Genomic DNA, 23,290 nt, shown 5'->3' on the forward strand with positions numbered 1-23,290 from the left:
AGCTTGGTTTAAAATGCTGACAGTTTCCCAGTTAAAACTATGGTTAAGTCTGTCCATGTGTTGTGAGATTAAGGAATTTTCATCATGTCTTCTGACTGCTCGTTGGTGCTTGTGGATGCGCTCTGTTAGTCTTCTGCCTGGCAAGACAGGCCACAGCATATAAATAGAGAGCAAACCCCATCCTATTTTAGCACTGAAGATGTTACCTAGCTGGGTAATGAAACGTTTGCAAGAAAGGAACCAAGCTCAGAGAACCCCAAAGACTCCACAGTTCAACCCTGAGCTACACATATTCACCTCTATTGATTAACAGCCTTGTTTGGACCAGCAGCATTTTCAGCTTCTGAGACACCTGAGATATTAGAACAACTTGTTAAATCCTTTAAAACTAAAAAAAACCTACTATTAATTTATTAAGCTATTTGTTATCAATAAATCAATTTGATATGCAGATGCTACGGGATAAGTGGAATAAAGAATTAGAGGTTTCTATATTGCCTAGTTAATGTCTAATGTCCAACAAGAGTGTCAATGGATCTTAAACTATGACTTTTAAAACAAAAAATAATATCAAAATATTATTATAAACTCCGTTATGTTTGTATAGAAAAGGATTGTCAAAAACAGCACTTTGTTGGAGATGTAATAAGGACAATGCCTCTTTAAAACATATGTTCTTAATATTTTTCTCAGAAATTTTGTCGTCTTGTAGGGAGATCATTCCATTCTGAAATGAAATAAAGTGTACTATAGAAGCTAGTTCTTCATTTGTTGATAAGAAACAGCCTTAAGGAAAGAATAATAAATGCAGGAGAAAAAGGGGAAAAAGGGTATATTCTGAAAAATTACATGATAATTGTAAACAGCTGAGAAGTAGAAGCAAAGGAATGGTATTGATTTTCCTTAAAGTTTTACCTAACATAAAGTACATTTTAATTGTACACAGGCTCTTCGTCCAACAAAGCATGGATTTTTAAACTTTCCCTCTGTAACTTTTTAGACAAGAACAGTGAGCCAATATTTTCTATACTGAAGCCAATAGAAGCAAAGTGCTTAAAAGGATTATAGAGATTACTGCAAAAGCAGATTAGGCTCTGAAATTTCATTTCTTGCTGCATCTGCAGTGATTAACAGAGTGCAAATGAGTTATTTCCCTAAACCTTGGATCAAGCAAGGTAGACATGACACTGCTGCTCTGATTCCCATGATACCAAAGGACAGTTTATGCAACACCTGCTGAAATGTGTAAAGGATGCATGGAAATGATAAAAAGTGTTGCTTTTTAAACACAATTGTAGCAATTGGCTACAAAAGTGATACTGTATATGAATATGTGGATATAGATGTGTGTGTGTGTGGGTGGGTTTATGTGGGTGTGCCAAAGAAAAACATATTGGTATCATTCTTAGATTTGTTAAACATGAAAATCTTTTGGGAGGTTATGTTTGTGGATATTAGGAATGCAACTCCATGGGAGATGTGGGTGGGAACTGGAATGATGGCTATTAAAGTCCCAAAGGAACAGCCTTACATATTTTCTAAGAAAAAGGATATTTGGAGGGTAGACCTCTCAAGTGAAAAATTACAGGTTCTCCTTCTCTGATCTTTTGACTGTATCCCTATCACTACACCTGCAAACTGATGAGACGTATGAAAAGACATGAATGACAAAACATACTTGTGGAGCTATTTTTTCTGAATTTTATTCAGGGCAGTCTTATACTTTTTAGGAGCCTTATTGGAAAAAAAAATTGGAAATGAGAAAAGTAAGGATGGCAGCTGCCATGGCTGATCTTGATCTGTTGCAAGAGGCAGCTGCAGGACAGTAGGGTGAGATTTTTAGGCCATAGTCTTAATTACAAGTGGGACTACAGGCCTGGCTAAAGCTGAGCATGCTCTGAGAGTTCACCCTCAAATAGCCCACAAATGCGGGATAAACAGCTTTAAAGCCTTCAGATTAATTTTTATTAGAGCCGTGCCATTTTTGGAATGAAATCTAATTTTTCTACCATCAGCAGGTATTTCATTATTAAACTTACGCTATGTGAATTATATTCATTATGTGGAATTTATTTATTTATTTACTTGTTTATTTATTTCACTTTTCTTATTTAAGGTGTTGTGGGAGCTTGGAATTTTAGGTATCATGTTTTCAAAATACCATTTTGTTTTCAAAAGTGATAGAGCAGCGAAACCATACAGAAGTCTATAAAATGTCATGCTGTTTTGTTTTTCAGAAAAATGTGATGAACCTCTGGTCTCCAGCTTAGCACCCTCCTTCTTCAGCAGTTCATCATCTCTGCCATCTACATCAAACAGCTATGCCCCAGGGTTTGCCAAGCTAAATAAAAGAGGAGGTAGGAGTTTTGTTTTTAAAACTTTGGATGTACTAATCTGTGCCTTGACTGCAGAATGAGTTAGCTAAGGTAACACAATGGGTAGGTAGATTGTCAAAAAAGGGACAGGGACAGGGACAGGGACAGGGGAAGGGAAGGGAAGGGAAGGGAAGGGAAGGGAAGGGAAGGGAAGGGAAGGGAAGGGAAGGGAAGGGAAGGGAAGGGAAGGGAAGGGAAGGGAAGGGAAGCCTTGAGAAAACTTAAAGAATGATTATTTGAAAACATTCTTCACATATCTCATCTAATAGATACACAATGTATAAATCATCTGAAGAGCTTTCTAGGAAAAAGTTCTGGAACACAGGCTTAACTTGATTGTCATTCATTGCATCATAATCAAGGAGTCACAGTATGTATTTGCAGGTCTGCCTGTATCTTACTAAGCATCAGCTCCATTATCTTTCAATCACTTTTCTTTGAAATTTTCAAAAGAAATTTGTGAGGTATTATTATTAGTATTAGTATTAGTATTAGTATATATGTATTCAGCTTTTTTATATATTTGTGTGTGTTTTATATATATGCATACATACCCACACACTTTTTTAAACTAGAGATTACAGTATTTGTTTTTTAAAAAACGTTATTCTGCTAGAAAAATTAACAAACAAAAAGTATAAATGCAAAAACACAACATCTCAAAATTGTTAAGCATAGCAATTTTAAAAAGGGGGAGAAAAGGAAGAGGAACCAGGAAATTGTGTTCTAAATAAAACTTCAAAAGCATTGACCAAATTATTTGGAAAAATGGCTTAATTTTATTTTCAAAAGAAATGAGTCAGTATTAACCTTCTGTATATATTTGCAACTTACATAAACAGTCAATTTCTCTAGATAAGCTGGACAGATCTTCAACCCAGCATTTCTTAGCTCAATGTCCCCAGGACAACAAAGCAGACTGAGAGTTTTGTCTAACTAGTACCAGAAGAGGGTGAGCAAGTGAATTGCACTGACCAGAAATTGCCTTGCTTATCAGCTTACCCACTTGTGGCTTGTCCACTGGCTCACCTCACTGGGATGAACTGGACAAACCTCCTGTTCAGCACTTCCTGATGAAGTGAACCAGTAGAACTACCTTGTTACATTCCTTTGCCTACTGACTTGCCTCCCCTGGGACATACTGGCTGGATTAGGCCCACCAGCTGTTGAGAGAGGCAAACTGTTGGACTGCCTTCCCTGGAACCCATTAGCCAGAGCATGCTAGGACATGTTGGTGAGTGCACAGGATACCTCATAGTATGCACACATCAAACTACACACACTGGAATCCCCTTGGTGCATGCTGATGGTCTTTCAGGCTGGGCAGCTTTAGTGCACATGGAAGACATTCTTGGCGAACCTGGAAGCAATTATCTCACAATCATGGCTGAAGTGCTTCTAGATTAGATGGCTTTGGCAAATGCCAAGGATTGCCTGGGGTGTACATGGAGCCCCTCAGTCAATGCTAAAAACTTTGGGCAGCTTTGGCAAATGCTCCAGTCTAGCCTGGAAGCCCTGTGCTAAGGGGAACTGTCTTCTGCAGCACTGGTTCAAAATAGTTCAAAGCTTTGTTCAGCTCAACTGAGTAGCCTTGAACCATTTCAGCAAAGTGAATCATACTTTCTCCAACTACTCTAATTGCATCAACAAAAGGAATCTTATTCCATTTGCTAAGTACATATCATATTACACTGCCTCACCCTTATAGCATTTTCAGATGGATGTAAGTCAAAGTCTATCACAAATAACTTCTAGCTAATTAGAATACTTAAAAAAAATATCTCTCTCAGTTGTTGGTCACTTGATACTCTTCCTGAGCTCTCTATGAATTGTTAAAAAAGAGCTGCGATTGCATAACTGGCTACAATTAATTTAGGTCACTAAAACTAAGAATTCTGTGGCTTCTTGGCAATTTATAAGAGAGTCTTTCCAGAGGGATTTATTTAGTGCAAGAAGGCACCATTCCACTACTGTCTTGGAGAAGCATTTTCAAGCTATTTTTCTTAATGACTCAACTAATGTGTTGACCTTTGAATTGAGTTATGAAAGCATTCCTGACTGGCTACCCATATCACTCTTTGATATTTTTAAATTAATCTTTTAGCTTGAAAAAAAGGGCAAAGCAATTGTGGAAAGAGTGATTCTCACCAAAATATTGAAAACTAATATTGATTTTATTCTGATTGATGGCACATCTAGTTATTATTAAAGATTGTGCTTTTAGATCTTTGAGGACTTGGACTGGTTTATCCTTGTTCCTACCTTTAGGGAAGAAAACAGGTTGGACATACTAACCATCACCCAATTAGCTTATTGGGTATCATCAGTAAATTGTATGCTGGAAATTGCTTACCTGGCTAGAATGGAGTAGTATTTTGAAGGATTAAGCAGGTTTCAGAGAGAGGAGATCCATAGTGGTCCAATGTATAACTTTATAGGAAATAGTAGAGAAGAAAAAATCCAGTTTTGGTGTAGTGGTTAAGGTGCTGGGCTAGAAACTAGGAGATTGTGAGTTCTAGGCCTCCCTTAGGCATGAAAGCTGGCTGGGTGACTTTGGGCCAGTGACTCTTTCTCAGCCTAACCCATTGGGTTGTTGTGGGAAAATATGAGGCAAGAGTAAGGTATGTTCTGTTGAGGTATACTCAGTAGAAATTTTACTGTGTGAAAGGCAAACCATGCAGCCGGGGCTAATGAGCCAAGTGCTCACACCTGATGGATACTGACTCAGCACAATGTGGGGGATATAAGCAGCCTGCAAGCTGCTGGTTATTGTTGGGGTGTTGCTAAGAGCTGTGGGATAGGTTAGTAGGTAAGATATAACCTGTGTATATAATATAATCTGTAGCTTTAACTATAGCAGAGTCCATTTGTCTTTCTTCTGGACTGCTTGAGGACTGGCCCAAGGTGTGACTCTGACATATTCACCACCTTGAGTTGACTGACATAGATAGATTGATAATAAATGTACACTACCATTTCCCACAGCACTTTGTACTTGATATTTGTGGTCCTTAAGTTGGTATTCAAATCAGTCTATCAAGCTCAGGTAGAGTTTAAAACATTCTTTATAAATGGGCAATTATTACTTTAATTAAAATGCTGTAAAATGATAGCTGGTTTCTGGTCAAATATGACAGCCAAGGCCAACTATCTGCTCAAATCTCCATTTAAAAAGCAAGCAAACAAGCAAGCAAAGGTGTATTTCTTTTAACATTGATATAAACTCTGTGATGTAAGCAATGTCTGAAATGGAGATCCTTCCGCTTGCTAGTTAGCAGACAGCCCTATTTTTGTGCCAGAGATGCAGCTATTCACTTTCAACTCAATTGGCCTGAAAAAAACCCTTTGGGCTATAACTTTGTATTGTAAAGAAGGAAAAAAAATAGTTATAAATGATATTGAAACAAAGGCTATGGTCGTCTTGTCAGAGAGAATTCATCATAAATACAAATGAATAGTAAATTAGGGCAGGGGTATAATATAAGAATATTCTATACTGTATGCTATGTGCGCAGCTAGCTTTTCATGAGGTTTTTACAGAACCATGTGTTTACTGAGTAAGCAGTGTAATATTGGAAATGCAGGCGATTTGATAAGCAGATTCACAGGTCCTTTTGCTCTTATCCAAGCCTCCCACTAATTCTTCCTACTTATGGTACTTATGTAATATATGGCTTATTTATGTACATGTCTAATCTGCTTGACCTCAGAACAGTCAATAACCATTTTAACCTGTCATAATAAAGCCATTTGAATAAAATGTACTAGATCTCCATTTATATTGAGCCTCGGTCATACTGAACAATTAAAAAAAATTTTTTTCTTGTTAGCTGCCATTGATTCTCTGTTATCAGTAAATGCTTGAAGTTGAAAGTCTGTATGTTTATGAAGCTCAGCTTAGGTTGTAGCACCCAACCAAACTTAGCTGACCTTTTCTTTCCTTTTTTTTTTTTTTTTATGCTATGGTTAGATCTTCACTTATATTTATCAATTTTTTAAAGTAACAGGCTGCAATACCAGTCAAAAACCACACTGACTGACTGAAATCAGTAAATGTGGGATCTAAAATGTCATGAAGATTACAGTTTTTCAATATATCATTAGTTATTGATGAAACTATGAGATGTATATTACTTATTAAAGGAAAAACTAAAAATCACTATGATGCCTTAAATTACCTGGTTAATAGAGTATAAATCACTAGAATTATAAGGTATAATAAATTAGATTAATATTAGAAATCTAATTTCTAATGGAATTGAAATTTACACTGTATGCATAGTTAATTGATTTAATTGTTTTTGACTTGTTTTTAATTGTTTTTGTTATTGTTGGTTTTGGTTATTTATATGCATTTTGCTTTTTGTTATTTTACCTCTGTGAGCTGCCCAGAGTCACACATGTGAGCTATATAATTTGGATGAATAAATGAAATAGGGAAAGATCCAAGATGGTGATAGTGACAGTTCTGTAAAGAGCTCTTGAATTTTTACTCATTTTAGTGCTTTTATTTAGTTTTATTCAAATAGTTTTAGTAATTAGATTGGTGTCCTTGAGTGCAATATATAACTTCAAACAGTAATCAAGGATGCAAAATTATAAAGCAGAAACAAAGAATTTGAAAAGAAATATTAAAAGGAGGCACAAACTAGAAATTCAGCCAAGAGGAAACCCCAAACAAGACAAGGCTGCAATGACTTCTAGGCAACCAAAGATAAAGGACTTGTTCCAGCTTAAGGAAACTGCATGTAAGTCTCCTTCTCCTTTTCTCCTTGTAATCTCCATTAACAATTCTTATTGCTCTTTGGACTGGGAAATGGATGATTGCCCTTACTCTGAAAATGAGGCTATACCAGGAGATAGAGGGGAGGATGGTGTTTATACCAGGAAGAATTTAAATGGAGACCTGGATCTGGTGCTAAGAATTGCCTTTTAACAGCTCAGTCATTGCTATATTCAATCAGCTTCTGGATGCTAATAAAAAATAGATGAATTAAAGACTTTAATGGAAAACTATATTCCCAAATCAGTCAAGGAAACAAATAGCAACTCATACAGTTCAAAACTTACCTCTAATCCACAGACAGTGTGGTCTGTACAAAAATTTCCAGTTAAAGAGAACATTGGGGAGAAACTAATCTTGCAGAGACACAGGATCTTGCTTCAAGCTGCTGATTAAGGGCAGGTGGCATAATAGATGGGTAATATTAAACTCCCTTTCTCAACTTCTCTGATGTAGGGTATACTCCAATGAACTTACAGAAATCTCCTGGATTCCTAGGAGGCATGGATCTAAAAGAATAATGTTAACTTTTAGGCAGTTTAATTTTCCATCAATGCTTTTCAAACTTAAGAACTATTTAAGGAAGTTCTATATTCTGCCAATATGTGTTTTTTACAATAGCTGAATCCAGCCTTTGGTAAATTCTGGGAGGAAAGCCAAGCCAGTGAAGGAGGATGGTACAAGCTCTAGAGCCTCTAATCACAACTGTCTCCTATCTGTTAAATTGAAAGCTCCTTTACTGCCAAGGTAGAACAGGAAAAATGCAGAGAAAGAGATGCCTCAGATCTGATTAAAGGAAAGATACAGGTTTTAGATGACTTTTTGGAAGATGAGGAAGATTTAACTCAACTGTTTGCCACTCTCCCCCTAGAGGATCAACAGCTGATCTTAAGCAAGCTTGAAACAGTTAAATCTATCTGTAGTAAGCCACTGCTGCAACTGAGACTCTTAATGCCTTACTTCCTTCTAGTTGCTCTTCAGTGGAAATGCTGCTAAGCCCAGCCTCTGAGAGCATAGCATCCCCAACAAATAAACGTATGCCGGTCCAAAGCAAAACTATATAAAAGAAAAGGACATCCAGCAAGTCAGTGTAGCACAATTTTCACTTAACTATTTGGAGGATAAGTCTATAGTTGATGACCTAATATTACTGGCTCTTGAGAATCAGTCTGAGCAATCTCCAGAAATGCTTCCACCAGCTGACCCCAGCAATGTCCACAACTCCGATCTTATTTCTCAAGGGGATGTTCCATCCATACCTTGCCACTCATCATTCCAAGCCAATATTACCTATAGGAGCCATGATTTGGGGGAGCTCTCTGCTAGCAGCCCTCAATCTGATCTTACTTGTCCTCAAGCTCAGCAATTAGAAAATGAGAGGGATGGATTGAATCTATTGTCATTAGCAATAGCTGCTGGGCTCACAGATAGAGTTGTCAGTACCAGATCAGATATTATTCAGAGTTTGTTGAATAATAACTCCTATGATAAAGAAGATCAACAATCGCAACTTAGGGAAAGGAAAGGTGAACTTTATAATAACTCTGTATACATGGGAAATATTGACAACATTGTTCCAGTCCCAGAAACAAACTGACTAAATGAATCTTTATCCTCTATCCAATCATCCTACCTCAAACATTTTGTTTCAGAGATGTATACAAATTGTAACTTGGAATGTAGCTGGCTGAAAAGAATCTGTTGACAGTGATTTGGTGAAACTCCTTTCTGGATTTGAGAAAATAGCCTTACAAGAAACCTGGTTAGCAGGGGAGAATGAACTAGCACAACTCCCTGGTTTTCAATGCTGGTATACACCTGCCCAAAAATTAAAGAATAAAGGGTGAGCCTCTGGGGGCTTATGCATTCATATTAAAGAAGAATTGCAATGGCAGGGTGAAAAATTATATAATGGGGATAAACCGCCTCCTATACTGACCGTGATTTTGTGCTCATACTGGTAAATGTTTATATTCCCCCAAACACATCTTATTATAACTCTGATTACTGGATATGTTTAGAAATGATATTGGAAGAAATAATTACTTTGCATACTCAAGCCATAATCATATTACTTGGTGATTTTAATACCAAACAAGGCCAGTCTCTTCATGATTTTGCTTGATACAGTGGACTTTCAAAGGAATTTTTTAATAATCATCCACAGTGGTTTTCAAGAGATAACAAAAGTAATACTGCTGGTTTATACTTGATATCATTGATTTTAAAATGTAATCTTCAAATTTTGGGAGGTAAGGATAATAATGTATATCCATACACCTTTCATTCATCCCAGTTGAGCAGTGATTTGTGCATGAAGAAGTAAAGCCAACTTCTTCTCAGAGGTCACTGTCTATTCAAGAAGAGAAAGTGATCATCAGCCAGTGAGTGTGAAAATCCTGGCTCCTTCAGATTGAAGTTGGTATAACATGACTGATAGGTGGGTTCCTATTAACTCAGACGTGAGTCAAAATAAAAGGTTAATATGGTCCAAAATAGATACCAAGGCAACATTGAATAGCCTCAAATCCAAGAATGCTTTCAGTTGGGCCTTAATAATCCAGTCCCCTGTGGCTGACTGGCAGTCAGTCTCCAATGCATTCACCAATTTGTGCCATACGTTGAAGAAACACCTAATAACCAAATCCTCCTCCAAAAGTTTCCCTATAGGTGGATCCCCTTGGTTTGACAATAATGCCATTTAATGAAAAAGAAATTAAAAGTAGCTATAAAAAGACCTATATAAAAGAGCTACAAAAGAATCTCTCTGTACATATGCAAGCTAAGAACCCTCTAAGAAGCGAATATAAGAAACCCATTAAATCAAAGAAGAAAAGCTATGCTGCCTCAATTTGGTCAGGACTTGAGCTGTCATCAAAAAGTCATAATTGGGGTATATTTTGGCATTCTGTGGCTGGAATCTTGAAAGAACAGATTTGCATTCAGTATACCAATCTCTGCCAAGGAATGGGAAAACTACTCTCAGAACCTGTTGAGAAACAGTTTCTAAGTAGTTATTTATCACTTACTGAAGCCTCACCCATTTGGCCACCAGTATTTAGAAAATGAGATCAAATCTATCATAAAAGGCTTGAACAATAAAGCCCCCAGGGAGGACTTTCTACTGGCTAAGCTATTCAAAAAATATCCTGACTGGTGGAGCCCTCTATTGGCAGGTTTATTTACACATACAAATAATGCCTGCCATATCCCAGCTGGATGGAAGATGGCAACAGTAGTTCCTATACACAAAAAAGGGAATAGAAAGCAATTACAGGCCCAATATAGATATTGTGGCTAAAATATATGCTAGGTTCCTTTCGAGTAGAGTTGAGAGTTGGGTAGATGAAAAATGTACTTTCATGGAAGAACAAGCTGGCTTTAGACAGAATCGATCCGCTATTGATAGCTGCTTTATCTTGAACCATCTAGTTACAAAGTATATCAGTAAGGAGAAACAACTGTTTGCTGCCTTTATAAATCTTAGTACAGCATTTGACACAGGAAATAGAGAAATATTATGGAGGAAAATGACTGTCCTCAAAATGGAACCCAGACTGCTGGCGTTGATCAAAGCCCTTTATACAAGCACTAGTTTGAGAGTGTGGTTTGGGATTAATGGAGCCTTGACAAGAAGGAATGATACCTACAAAGGGGTAAGACAAGGGTGCATACTTGCACCATTGTTATTTAACCTATACATTAACAACTTACCAGGACTAATGAAATACATATGCCCAAGGCATTAAACACATATTGTAACACCTTGCTATAAGCTGATATGATTTAGCTATCATATTTGCAAGTTGGGTTGCATAGGTTGTTAAAAAGACTTCACTCCTACTGTCATAATAATTCTCTGATCATTAATAAATCAAAGTCAAAAATTATGTTCTTTGGAAAACAACATCATAACCACAGATGGCTATTAGATGGTGAGACAATAGAGCAAGTTAATATCTTCCCTTATCTAGGGATAGTCTTCTCTGAGACTGGATCTTGGCTTCCTCATCATCAAAGGAGCTCACTTAGCACAAGGGCACGTGTGAATTTACTGCTGAAATTAATAAATCATAGCTATCCAGGCTCCTTAACCCCAATTATCAAAGTATACAAGGCCAAGGTTACTCCTATGCTCTTATATGGTGGTGAATTTTCGGGCTTAAAACACACATCACTATTAGAACAAATGCAATCACAGTATCTGAGAAGTATCTTGAGTGTGGATAAAAAAAACTTCAGCTGCTGCAGTTAGACCTGAATTGGGAATCCATACAATTTGTTCTTTGTCTAAAATCAGGGTTTATAATTATTGGTGCAAAATCAAAGCTATGGAAACTGACAGACTCCCAAAATTGTGTCTATTAGAACAGACAAAGTCTCAGTTACAGACTTCTTTGATAGTACATTTGATAAATTTTATTAGGAGCTGTGGTCTCCCTGTCTCATGTCCAACTGTTTCTGGAGAACAAGCTGAAAAGATTGCTGCACAAAGAATCTTGGATATAGAAGCACAGAAAGATATAACCACCCTTAGTAAGGTTGGCACACTGAAATGGATGAACCATTACAAACGTACCTTCCAAATTGCCAAGTATTTAAACACAGAAATGCCCAAATACCTTAGGGTGGTATTTACTCAAGCAAGATTTGAGCAGTTGGACATAATGGTTAAATATGGAAGATTTAACCAAGTCCCTTATAATGAACGCACTTGTATTTGCAGAACTTCAGAGACAGAAGATTATTAAGTGAATGTCAATTGTATAAAAAAGAGAAAGATCAGTATCTTGGACTGCTCATTAGACAAATGACCTATTGGAATCCTCATATTAAAACATATTTCATGTGCGGTCAGAATTCAAAAATTACATATAATACAGCCCTTTATCTGACCAAAACAGTATAGTTGAGATCTGCATGTGTGGATCTGATCAGAGTAAACTGTAAGGGTGAAACAGAAATATGAGTTGCATCTTTTTTCTTTTTTAATTTTAATTTGTTTCTCTAATCCTATTTTTAATGTATTGTCTTAACAATGTCTTATGTTTTATATGTTTTATATTCTGTATCCTGGTATGGCCTAATGGTTAATAACTGAACTGAACTGAACTGAATAAAATACATAGAAAATTGAAAATTTGGGGTGTGATATAAATCTGCATATTAAGTTATAACCCAGGGATGGTTTCCAGAAAGAATTTAATTTTATATCAGATTTACTTTTTAGATATAAAATTATTCTGGACATTAAACCATACTCCCACAGCTTGGTTAGCCATTATTGCATGGAAGGAATCAAACACCCTTTTCCTATATAATATCCTTGCAGCAGTTACTGAATAAAAAGCTAATTTACTATACTTTGAAGGAATACATGTTTTAGTAAATATAATCAAAATATTGCAGGTTGCAATGGGAATTCATCTTTCAAAATTCATTTCATTCTAACATGAATCATTTCTCAAAATTGTTGAGCTTTACAACAAGCTTATGAAAGAATATGAATATGAAAAAAAAAAAAGATTTTCGACAATAAGTTGTTCATTTAATGGCTACAATTCTTCCAGCCAAAACAAATCTAGTTTTTCTTCTTTCCATCCAGAAATGTCTGTTGTTATACTTTTTCAACTTCATAAATCATTATTTTTTTAAATAAATCCTTATTTTTGTCAGATGGATTCTTAAATATTTATCCTTGGAGATGAACATGTGCAGCCCAGGGTTGAACTGTGGGGTCCTTGGGGTTCTCTGAGCTTGGTTCTTTTTTTGCAAACCTTTCATTATCCGACTAGGTAACATCTTCAGTGCTAAAATGGGATGGGGTTTGCTCTCTTGATTAGCATATGTTGACTGCTTGATTGTGTGCCTGGTGGTAACCTTTGCTTATCTGGGTGATGATTGCTGGTCTGAGCTTTTGTCTCTCTTGAATAGTATGTACAGTAGATGCTGTTTATCTCTATGTGTCTGTTAATTGCTGCCTTATCTGAATACCAAGCTTCTAAGAATTCTCTTGCATTTTTGGATTTGGCTTGGTCTAAAATGCTGACAGTTTCCCAGTTAAAACTATGGTTAAGTCTGTCCATGTGTTGTGAGATTAAGGAATTTTCATGATATCTTCTGACTGCTAGTTGGTGCTCGTGGATGTGCTCTGCTAGTCTTCTTCCTGTCTGTCATATGTAGTGTTTGGTATAGTCGTTACACTGTATGTTGTAGATGACTCCTGTTTTTTCTTCTTGTGTTACTGGGTCTTTTGGTTTACTAAAGCCCTCCAAAACATCTTAAGCAATCAATCACCAGCTATCATCACCAGCAATCATCACTCAGATAAGCAAAGGTTACACCAGGCACACAATCAAGCAGTAAACATACGCTAATCAAGGAACTACCAGAGGAGCAAAACAAAACCCCATCCCCACCAGCACTGGCAACGCATGCCTCAGTATATAAATAGAGAGCAAACCCTATCCCATTTTAGCACTGAAGATGTTACCTAGCCTACCAATTCTTGACAGGACAGTAAACAGAAGAAATAACAGCTCTGGAGCTGAGGTGAAAGAAAAACTAAATTCTGAAGGTCTTTCCTTCTGCCAGTGATCAAAGCTAGGATAAATGCCCAGTAATAAACTTGAAAGTATAGAAAATTAAATCATTTATTCTCAACAGATAGTTGTAATTTGAGCAATGAAAAATTCACAGGTTGTCCCTGCCAGAGATATTTATTTATTATCCTATAAATTTGTTTAAAATAATGGAATAAAGGTACAAGGCCTCTTCAAATATGAATCAGTCTTGGAGTGCAATTCATCTTAGTTATATTTACCTTACATATGCTTTACTTTAAATATCAAATAATAAGTTATCAGGAAATTTCATCAAAAACAATTCTAATGTGCAAAAGAAAGGAAAATATATTTCTATTAAAAGAATTAACAGAACACCATTAAATCCAGATACATACTTTTGCAAAATACTATGAACTGGAAAATATAATTTGAGTGATGGTGTGTTACAATCTGAAAAAAAAAAAATCAAAGTTTGATTCAAAACACTTCTAACTACAGTGGTACCTCGGGTTATGAACCCCTCTGTTAATGAACTTTTTGGGTTACGACCAGCTCCGGGCGCAAAAATTTACCTTGGTTTGCAAACTCTGCCTCGGGGTACGAACAGGATATGCGGCCATTTTCCCTCCCGTGACACGGTCCGCGGCCATTTTTCCGCCCCTGACACACAGTCCGCGGCCATTTTTCCGCCCCTGACACACATGGTCCACGGCCATTTTCCTCCCCTGACACGTGGTCCGCGGCCATTTTCCACCCCTGACACGTGGTCCGCGGCCATTTTCCGCCCCTGACACATGGTCGTAGGGAGGGGGACTCTCCCTCCAAGCAATAGCCGCCTCCCTGTCCTCCACACCAGAATGGATTAACAGTAATTACATTGAACCTTATGGGGAAATTTCCTTCAGGTTGCAACCAATTCGGGGTGCGACCAGAGTCACGGAACGAATTAAATTCGTAAACCAAGGTTCCACTGTATTACTAGACCACCTGTGACCCATTGGGTCATCCTTTCATAGATATTTCCTTATCTAGACAGAGAAATAGAATGACCAAGGGCGGGCTAGAAAGCAGTGGGAGCGGGAGCAACTTCCAACTTCCTGCCAAGGTTCCCCATTGACTGCTTGTGGGAAGCTGGCAGGGAATGTTGGAAATCACTCCTCCTCAGCTGACCCACAGAACTGCCTGCCACTTTGCTGGGGGGAAGGGAAACAAAGGGAGCTGTGGACCGCAAGGAAAACTGTACCCCTGCTCCCCATCCCAGCATGTCCCCAAAGGCCTCTTCCTTCATCCTTCCCTCACTGCCAACTGCCATTAAGAGATTTCAAATTTTGGTGGGGGAGGTGGGAAAGAGGGCCCCTCCCCTTCCTTTGTACTATGCAACCTATGGGTTTCTGGAAAGTGTAACCAGAAGGTGTGGTGGTGCTGAAGCGGCCACAACTTTGCCAAATTTCAGTCCCAGGGAGTAATGGATCCTGGATTTTGGATGCATTCTTTAAGTTAGCCTGTTTGAGGTACCTTGGTTCAAAAATTGTTGCCCTATTATGCACTGTTTCACCCAACTGAAGTTTACAAACAAACAGAGTTTTAGTAGTATATAGATAAGAAAGTCTGATCTTATAAATATAAAACAATTATGTATTTATTCAGGAGACTGTTGTTAAATGATATAAATTGAAGAGTGCTAGACACTGATAATCTAATATTTTTCTCTATATGATATTTATTCTTCAACACAATCAGCTTAGAAAATCTACAAATTAAAGCCATAACATCTCTTGTATGTTTAAAATTACCACTTATATAAACCTTCCTCACCCAAGCTTTGGAGGAAGAATATGAATTTCCTGGGAGAAAAAAAAATCAAATTTGATACCCATCATTTTTAAAATCATATCTCCTCTAAAACGTGAGAAAAATAAAATTATAATACCAGCACTAACAAACCTTATGCAACACATCCCTGCTGCCTACTTCACAAATTGATAAACTAATTAGATTATTGTTATTGTTAATACAATACAAGCCAATGAAGAATGGGAAATGAAAAGGCTTATTCAATAAAATTATTCATGAACACCGTCTTAGAGTAAAAGCTAAAGCAAAGGATGTGGAAGGAAAACAAAAGGAGGTCAAAGAGCACAGCTGTGGAAGAAACTGCACTTTATAACCTTTCCCTGTTGCCAATGACATTCAGTTATTCCAATCCAGATGTTTATAGCTGGATATAAGCAAGCCTAATAACAAAACATAAAGAAAAAATAATAATCTTCCTCCTTCAACAGGAGCTTTAAAAGTGAGATTTTTTCAGATTCCACATAATGAAACTATTTTTGAGTACTATTTGATGGTCAGAAATCTGGCTAGAAGCCAGATAAAATATTATAGCATTGACACATCTCTCAAGCTATGTTTCTTGCATTACTGAAAAAAAAAATCTGTGCTGTGAAACTTCCTTAGCAAAATCAGAGGAAAAAATGTATGAGACTTTTAATATAATTATTTACATAAGCAGTTTGGGCTTTCTGTCAGATTTTATTCCTCACAGTAAATCTAAGGAACCTTATTAAATGACCCTCTCAATATCTAGTTTATAGTTGTCAGGCAAAGTCAATACTTCCCAAAATAAAGTTTCCATAAAGTGAACTCACTGGCTTTTCTTGGCTTCCTTTGGAATTCCAATGACATGTAAATTGACCAAGAGAAAGTCAGATTCCAGAAACACAATTTGGCTCTGAGGAATCTTAACAGCCTTCTGTGTCAGGCTTCCTGATCCAGCTCAGCAGTAAATTACAGATGTCTGACACTTCATAGTTTAGCTCAATTCCTCAGTCTGACTTGGTGGAAAACTCTCAGACACTCAGCTAGATTAAAATCTTGATTGCAGTCAAGAATGAAGCCAGCCTAGTGCAAACATGTGAAAGGGTTGGGTTTCTTCTACCCTTTCAAATTAATATATACCTGGTACAACACTTGGTGATCTTGAAGCTGAGTGATTCTTCTTGGTTTATGTAATGGTCATCTTTGACTTGGAAACCACAGATTCCTATCTCATATTTCTTAATCTTTACATCTATAAAATTAACTGAAGTTCTATGCTCAGCTGTATCCATTCTCACATGTATTGTATTTGTAGTATCTTTCAGATAAGGAGTGGTGGCAAGGAATAATACCACATCCTTCATAATGGATTGGAGCTGATAAGGACAGAGGTCAGAAGAAATGTAAGACAGTATATAAGGGGAACAGATATCTTAATAAAAGCAGTTTGCCTTGAAGGTGCTAGCAGACACCATTCTGCCTACACAAGAGATTAACTCACCCATCTTTTCCATCAAATAAAATTGAACCAGTCAGGAAGATAAGATAGTCACAGAACTTTTTATAAGTATGGTTGATGGTAAGTCACTGAACCTTATACTCCCCATCCATTTCTTTTCCACCAAATTACTCTAGCACCCTAAGAAGTGTCTCAAAAAAGGTTATTTTGATGATGAACTATGATTGATCCAACAGGGCTTCTAAGCTAAATCTGCCCTTCCCAGGAACGTGTTCCTGAGTAGTCATGTTTCTTTTTTCAGGCTGGCAAGATACTTAAATTAAATAACCACTCCTAGATGCTGAAGAGTGCTAATACGAGCCTGTTCTAATGACTTCCCAACAATTGTTCTTGAGGACAAATATAAAAGTTCCTTGTTCACTAAGATTGAGCCCTTATGGAGAAAGACCCATTAAATCAGTGTTTCTCAGCCTTGGGACCTTTAAGATGTGTGGACTTCAACTCCCAGAAAAGTCCACATTTTAAAGTTCCCAAGGTTGAGAAACACTGGACTAAATCTATAGCTGATGTTATGTTGTGGCTTCTAAAAGAATGTAGGGCCTGATTCATAATTTCCCATCTGATGAAATAGCTGGACAATTCTGAGTTATTTTATATATTACTACTTCTATCAACCTAGTATGATTCTGTTTCCTTACACGTGGCAAAAATTTATTATACAGTTTGTAAAACTTGAGACACCTTGATCATCTCAACGTTCTAGCTAAATTTATGTTTCTTTTTTCTTATTTGAAGAGGAATAGATGTTTAATGATTTTGTTAAGTTGTAGAATCCTGGTCAGTGACCATAATAAAGTACTAACCAACTAACACTAAGAAGTGCACAAAGGTAGTATCTTCAAAGGTATTTTCAGTCTTTTTAGTGTCATTATTTTCTATCCAAACTACATATCAGAGCCAGAGCTTTCCTGGGGAAAGAAGAAGTTAAAGATACATATTCTGCCTCAAGTAGATTTTAGAAACACTCTATTCCTCTTCCATTCTGGTTCCAAGGTTCACACTGAGGTTGTGGGTAGACTTACTGAATAGTAGACCTGTGCAGTACTTCAGATTCAAGGGCATGCTTCAAATATCTCTTCATTTTCTCCCACAGCTCTATTATACAGCAGCTCACCTGTTTAACTGTCAGAAAAACAAACCAGTCTATGCTCCAGAACATTTCCCCCCCCCAAAAAAAAACTGGCAAAAGAATTGATTTTAGTTTGACCATATTCATTAGATAAATAATATGCACAGATTGGCCAATATTCTGTCAGGCAAGTGCTAATCAACAAGTTTGAGTTCATATCATTATTCCCCATCCAGTCACCATTCAAGTGAGGAGTTCACCATTCCACTCATTCAGTCCCCCCCCCACACACACACACAGATACACTTCTCCTTTTAAAGGAAATGCATCACTAACAATGCCTGTCAACAGTTGGACAACTTTGTGATTGCTACACAGATTGCTTCTCTCCATGAAAGGTTTGTTCTATTTATAGAATAAATAAAGATTTGGAAAGTCATGGCAACTGAAGCAAATCACCCTAACAATCTAGATTTTGTGTCCCTTGGCCTTTCCATTATTGCTCATCTTATGAAGCATGAAAAGGTATATCTCTTCCCAGAGGGAATGTGCATTTCATTGAGATCAGATTATAAAGCAATCCAACTGAGGTAACTTATCTTTAAAACAAGGAAAGTGAGTTAGGAAACAGACCCTAGCTCCTTCAGAGTGCTGAAGAGAGCATAACAGAACCACACCATCTATGATATCCGAAATTTAGATTCCTCCCCACATCCTACATTAAGTGAAACAGATTTTGCTGAGTTTTATTATGCCCTATTTCAAGGCTCTAGATTCATTTAAAAATGGAACAAATCAAGTAGGCATACAAACTAGGCAAACCAAGGAATGCCCTCAGGACAAACAATTGCATCTTGGTGAAGATATGTGAGGTGACATTTTTCTATGTCGCATATGTTAGGTGGTGGTCTCTGCTATTACCTTAGGCCTGTTCCCAACTAATTCCCTATGTCAGATCTGCAATGAGCAACTGTTTTCCATTGGAATGACATTTTAGAAAAGCAGCATTCTTTGAAGGGCACAGTTAGTATTGCCAATCTCATGGTAATGTCATTGCAGAAGATGGGGCTGACATTTAAGAGGTTCCTTTGCTGCAAACTAAGTGTGTAAAATTTGGCAGAGGCTTAAGGTATGCATTTTACTCCTTTTTCACCTCTCTGAAAGACATGAAAAAACCGTTTCACAACCTCAGAAGGCTTTGGAGGCTGGATCTACATGTGCAAGCAAGATGAGAGCTGCTCACCCTTGCATTAGATGACGAAAATCACTTGTGGAGAGCCTACTATTATATAGGTCGGCTACACACATGATTTAGAAACCTGACAATATGCAACAGAATATACACTTGATTTACCCTATACCCTATTTAAAGAAAGGTAAATGATGTTAGGTTTCTCATTGTGAGAAAGCAGATTCTAAAATTCTGTAGAAGTCTCTCTGTTCTTCAGGTAATGTAGTTTTGCAAAGGGCTACTTCCATAATAGTAACTAGTATTCCCAAATGTCACTAGGACTATTCAGGCATACAAGCATTAGATGTTGCATAGAGAACAAAGAGAGAGAGGGGGACTTCCATAATTTGTTCTCACTTCGGCAGGAGCATTAGTATTGCTGAGGTGAATGGCAACCTGGCAAGAGTGGCTTGAAGAGTAGGAGAGATGGAATCATATTTAATCAAAGGAAAGGGCTTTGAAGGCTTATAAGAAAGGAATGGTTAGATTTCCATTGATTTACTTCCATTGATTTCTGAAACAATTTGTGGTGAGCCAGAAGAGAAGCTGCCATGATTGCTAGAATAATGGTCATTGGATCTGAGGCATTGCATCTAGGGCAGGATTCTCCAGTGGTCAACATTGACCCCCAAGTTGAGACTACTCAAGGTGGTGGTGGTTATTATTATTCATAGTAGTATTAAATTAGTATTAAATTATTTTATATAATAAATGTTTGGGGGTTGATGAACAATCTGAAAATTCATGAGGGGGCCAATGAGCTTGGGGTTGAGGGCCCCTGATCTAGGGTTACCAAAGGAAGCTGTGTATGACTTAGGCTTTATCCTATAAAGAGTGGTAAAGAATGGCTTAACACAAAGAAGAAGAAGAAGCTATTTGCTTAGCATTATAGCAGTTTTAGCACTTCACTGTGCTAAGGGAAGAGGAATAATGGGATTAAAATTAAGCTGTTTTTCTTTCCAAACAGAGGAGTGCAGCTATTATCCATATTTCAGTCTTCACAATTAGATGTTTATTATTCTCAAGCAATTTTGAGTTACTCAGTATGATGGAGCATATTATTAATAATCATATTTTCTTTTTCAAGTAATCTAGTATGCCACAAAACACATCTGTGTTAACAGGAAAAGACTGACAAAGCCCCCTAATTATGGAAGGAAATATGATGAAATATCTGCTTCAAGCTTCATAGTGCTTTTTTGGTCTGTTCTGTGATGGTCTCTCAGTGTGGAATATATAATTCAAACTAAAAAGATGTGCGCACAGTCTCTGCTCATCATTGATACATGGCTAAATCCCGTGACCTTTAAAGATTATGGAAACTAAATAGATTTACATTATCACTGTATATATATTATTCATAATTTATTCTGCTTCTATTAGGTATTTAGAGAAACATAGAACAATGCAAAATATTGAAGCCCCATCCAAAATTTTCTGCATCTGATTTAATTCAGATTCTCACTTTAAAAAAAAATGATCTGATTTGAATTTATCAGTTTATTTTGACTTATTTAATCTATTCAATTAAATTGTCAAATTGGTTTGAGTTGTAAGACAATCTGATAAAAATTGTCAGATTGATCCAATGAAAATGGATCAATGATTGATCATTGAAAAATCAATTTAGTTTGGAAGTTTGATCAAATCACCTTTAAACTGAATCTCCAAACTGAATATAAATCTACCTATTGTTTTCTGACTACTGAGTAACCACCGCACGTCAGTGTTGGAAAGAATTTCAGTTGTATTTCTTTTACTTTTGACCACTTTATATATTTCCAGTGCTAGGTATCTAGTGCTCAGAATAGCAGCTGGATACAAAGTATGTCTTGGTGATTCCTCTGTTGAAACAGTAGCATATCTCATTACGTTTTGAAATAAAATAATGAAAATTGCATGATAAAGATCTGTACAAAGAACTTTTACTTGTCAAACTAGAGTAAATTCTAGAAGATAAACTATTAAATGTAACAGAATATATGTTAAATTTTAAATGGACAAACAGATTTGAAAGGCAAAAACTATTAATTACCCTCTTTCACAAATATGGAACAACCACACTTACCATAGAATGTCCAGTGTTTTATTATTATTTTTTTCTTTCCCATAATTCAATAATATTCTAACTGGCATAAATAAAATTCCAGTTAGAAAAGGTCAAAGCTGGTTAGATAGTCCAGCTCAGGTTAGGAAGACCCAGGTTCAAATTCCCATCAGTCACAGAATACAGTAGGTGGTCTTGGACTATTCAGTCTTCCTGAACTTAATCTATGGAATAGTTTTTCCCCTGAGATCTGGATGGCCCCAACCTATTGGCCTTCTGAAAGGCCATGAAGATTTAGCCTTCTTCAGGCATTAGGGCCAGGATGTAGTAGAGCCTAATATGTTTGTTGGTGTATAAGTTCTTTTAAGCCACCTTTGTTACAGTATTATGATTATTTTTAATTATATTCTGTGCTTTTTTAACATCATTGATATGGGTTTTGTATATTGCTTGTTAGCAGCCCAGAGATTAAAATTAAAATAATAATAAAAGAGATTTAAGATGGTTGGCCATATAAATTTTCTAAAAGTAAGTAAAAAAAAAATAGTTCAAAATTGTCATGAGAATAAAGGGGGAAAGAAAGAGAAATATGTAAACTGCCTTACTGATTCTTGGGAGAAAAAGATGAGTCTAGGTAACAATTTAATTGAAGCCCTGATTCTTCAAATTTCTTCTGATTATTAACTGAACATAAGCAAATGTTTACACTGAAATAGCATGCAGATTTTTAGAAATCCTCTCAGAAATTTCATAAAACATTTCCTTAAAAGTTCTGTCTTTGAATGTTGAACACAAAGAAATTACAAAAATCATTTCACAAAAGTCAAACAATTTATAGCTTTGTGGCATTAGATATGTTTTTGGTCCCTTTAGAATGCATTTTATGTTTTATCCAAGTAGGAATACTCACAAATGAACTTCAATAATTATATTTATGAAAGACATTTAAATTCATATAAAGAGTTATGAACTTTTTTATATAGTATGATCATTATCTATTGTTCATTAGGAGCCAAGAGTTACTTGCTTTCAGGGGAAAAAAATCCACTGGAAAAATATTTTAAATAGAAAAAAGTAGCAATTTTTGAAGGCCTTTTTGAACTTAAAAATGGTTATGGCATTTAACTGTCATGTTGGGGAAAAAGAAAAAAACACACTCCACATCTTCCTAGCAATTCTAAAATAGCCATAAATGAAATTCATCAAAGCTTATTTTATCAATCACTTTTCTTAGGCATGCTGGTCCTAGTCAGCAATGAAAGTTTTTGGGAAGTGTCAATTAAGTTAGGGATTTGCATCTTTTTCAATCCAAGAGCTGCCTTTGCCAAGTGCTAAGGTCTAAAAAGTAGAAGGGTTAAAAACAAGCAACATCATCACTTTATTGGATGTAATTTAATTTAAATGTAGTTGAATTAAATTAAATTAAATAATTAAAAGCTGTAATGATTATATCTCATGTCTTTAGTTATATCACATTAACGAAACTACCTTGAGGGGAACTCTGAGAGATCTACTCAAGGTTTTTGAGAGGCATAGCCTAGAGACTCAGAATGTGCATCCATGGTTTGAATACATGTTTGGTGTAGTCCATGTCCCCATTTTTCTGAAGACTCTTACAATAAATATGTCTATAAAGATGTAACATCAATTAGGAGAATGTGCTGCAAAAACTTTCATTTTTAAAAAATCTCAGAATTTACTGCTTTTTTAAAAAAAAGAACAACCAAAAACTTCTGTAAGATGTGAGGATGAAAAGGGAACCAATTTTCAGTGCTTTCTCCTTGCACAGTGGTGTAGCCATTGTTGCATGCTATACAGAGCAATGCAATTATCCCTTTTATTATACATAATAAATATGAATTGCCTCTATTACTTTAAGTGA

The 23,290-nt window shown here is 36.4% G+C and overlaps 1 protein-coding gene across 2 annotated transcripts in view; it reads left to right on the top strand.

Moving 5' to 3' along the window:
* The window catches only part of CNTNAP2 (contactin associated protein 2), a 1,202,163-nt gene that overhangs the window by 399,462 nt on the left and 779,411 nt on the right, over positions 1 to 23,290 (top strand). For both annotated transcript variants that reach the window (XM_088150062.1, XM_088150063.1), the window contains exon 2: positions 2,238 to 2,357. In XM_088150062.1, the coding sequence (XP_088006188.1) occupies positions 2,238 to 2,357 (120 nt within the window). The remainder of the gene's footprint in view (positions 1 to 2,237; positions 2,358 to 23,290) is intronic.

Source organism: Python bivittatus, unplaced genomic scaffold (assembly GCF_059951505.1).
Source record: "Python bivittatus isolate LINGU-HERP-01145 unplaced genomic scaffold, Pbiv_v1 ctg000610_np1212, whole genome shotgun sequence".
NCBI lineage: Eukaryota > Metazoa > Chordata > Lepidosauria > Squamata > Pythonidae > Python > Python bivittatus.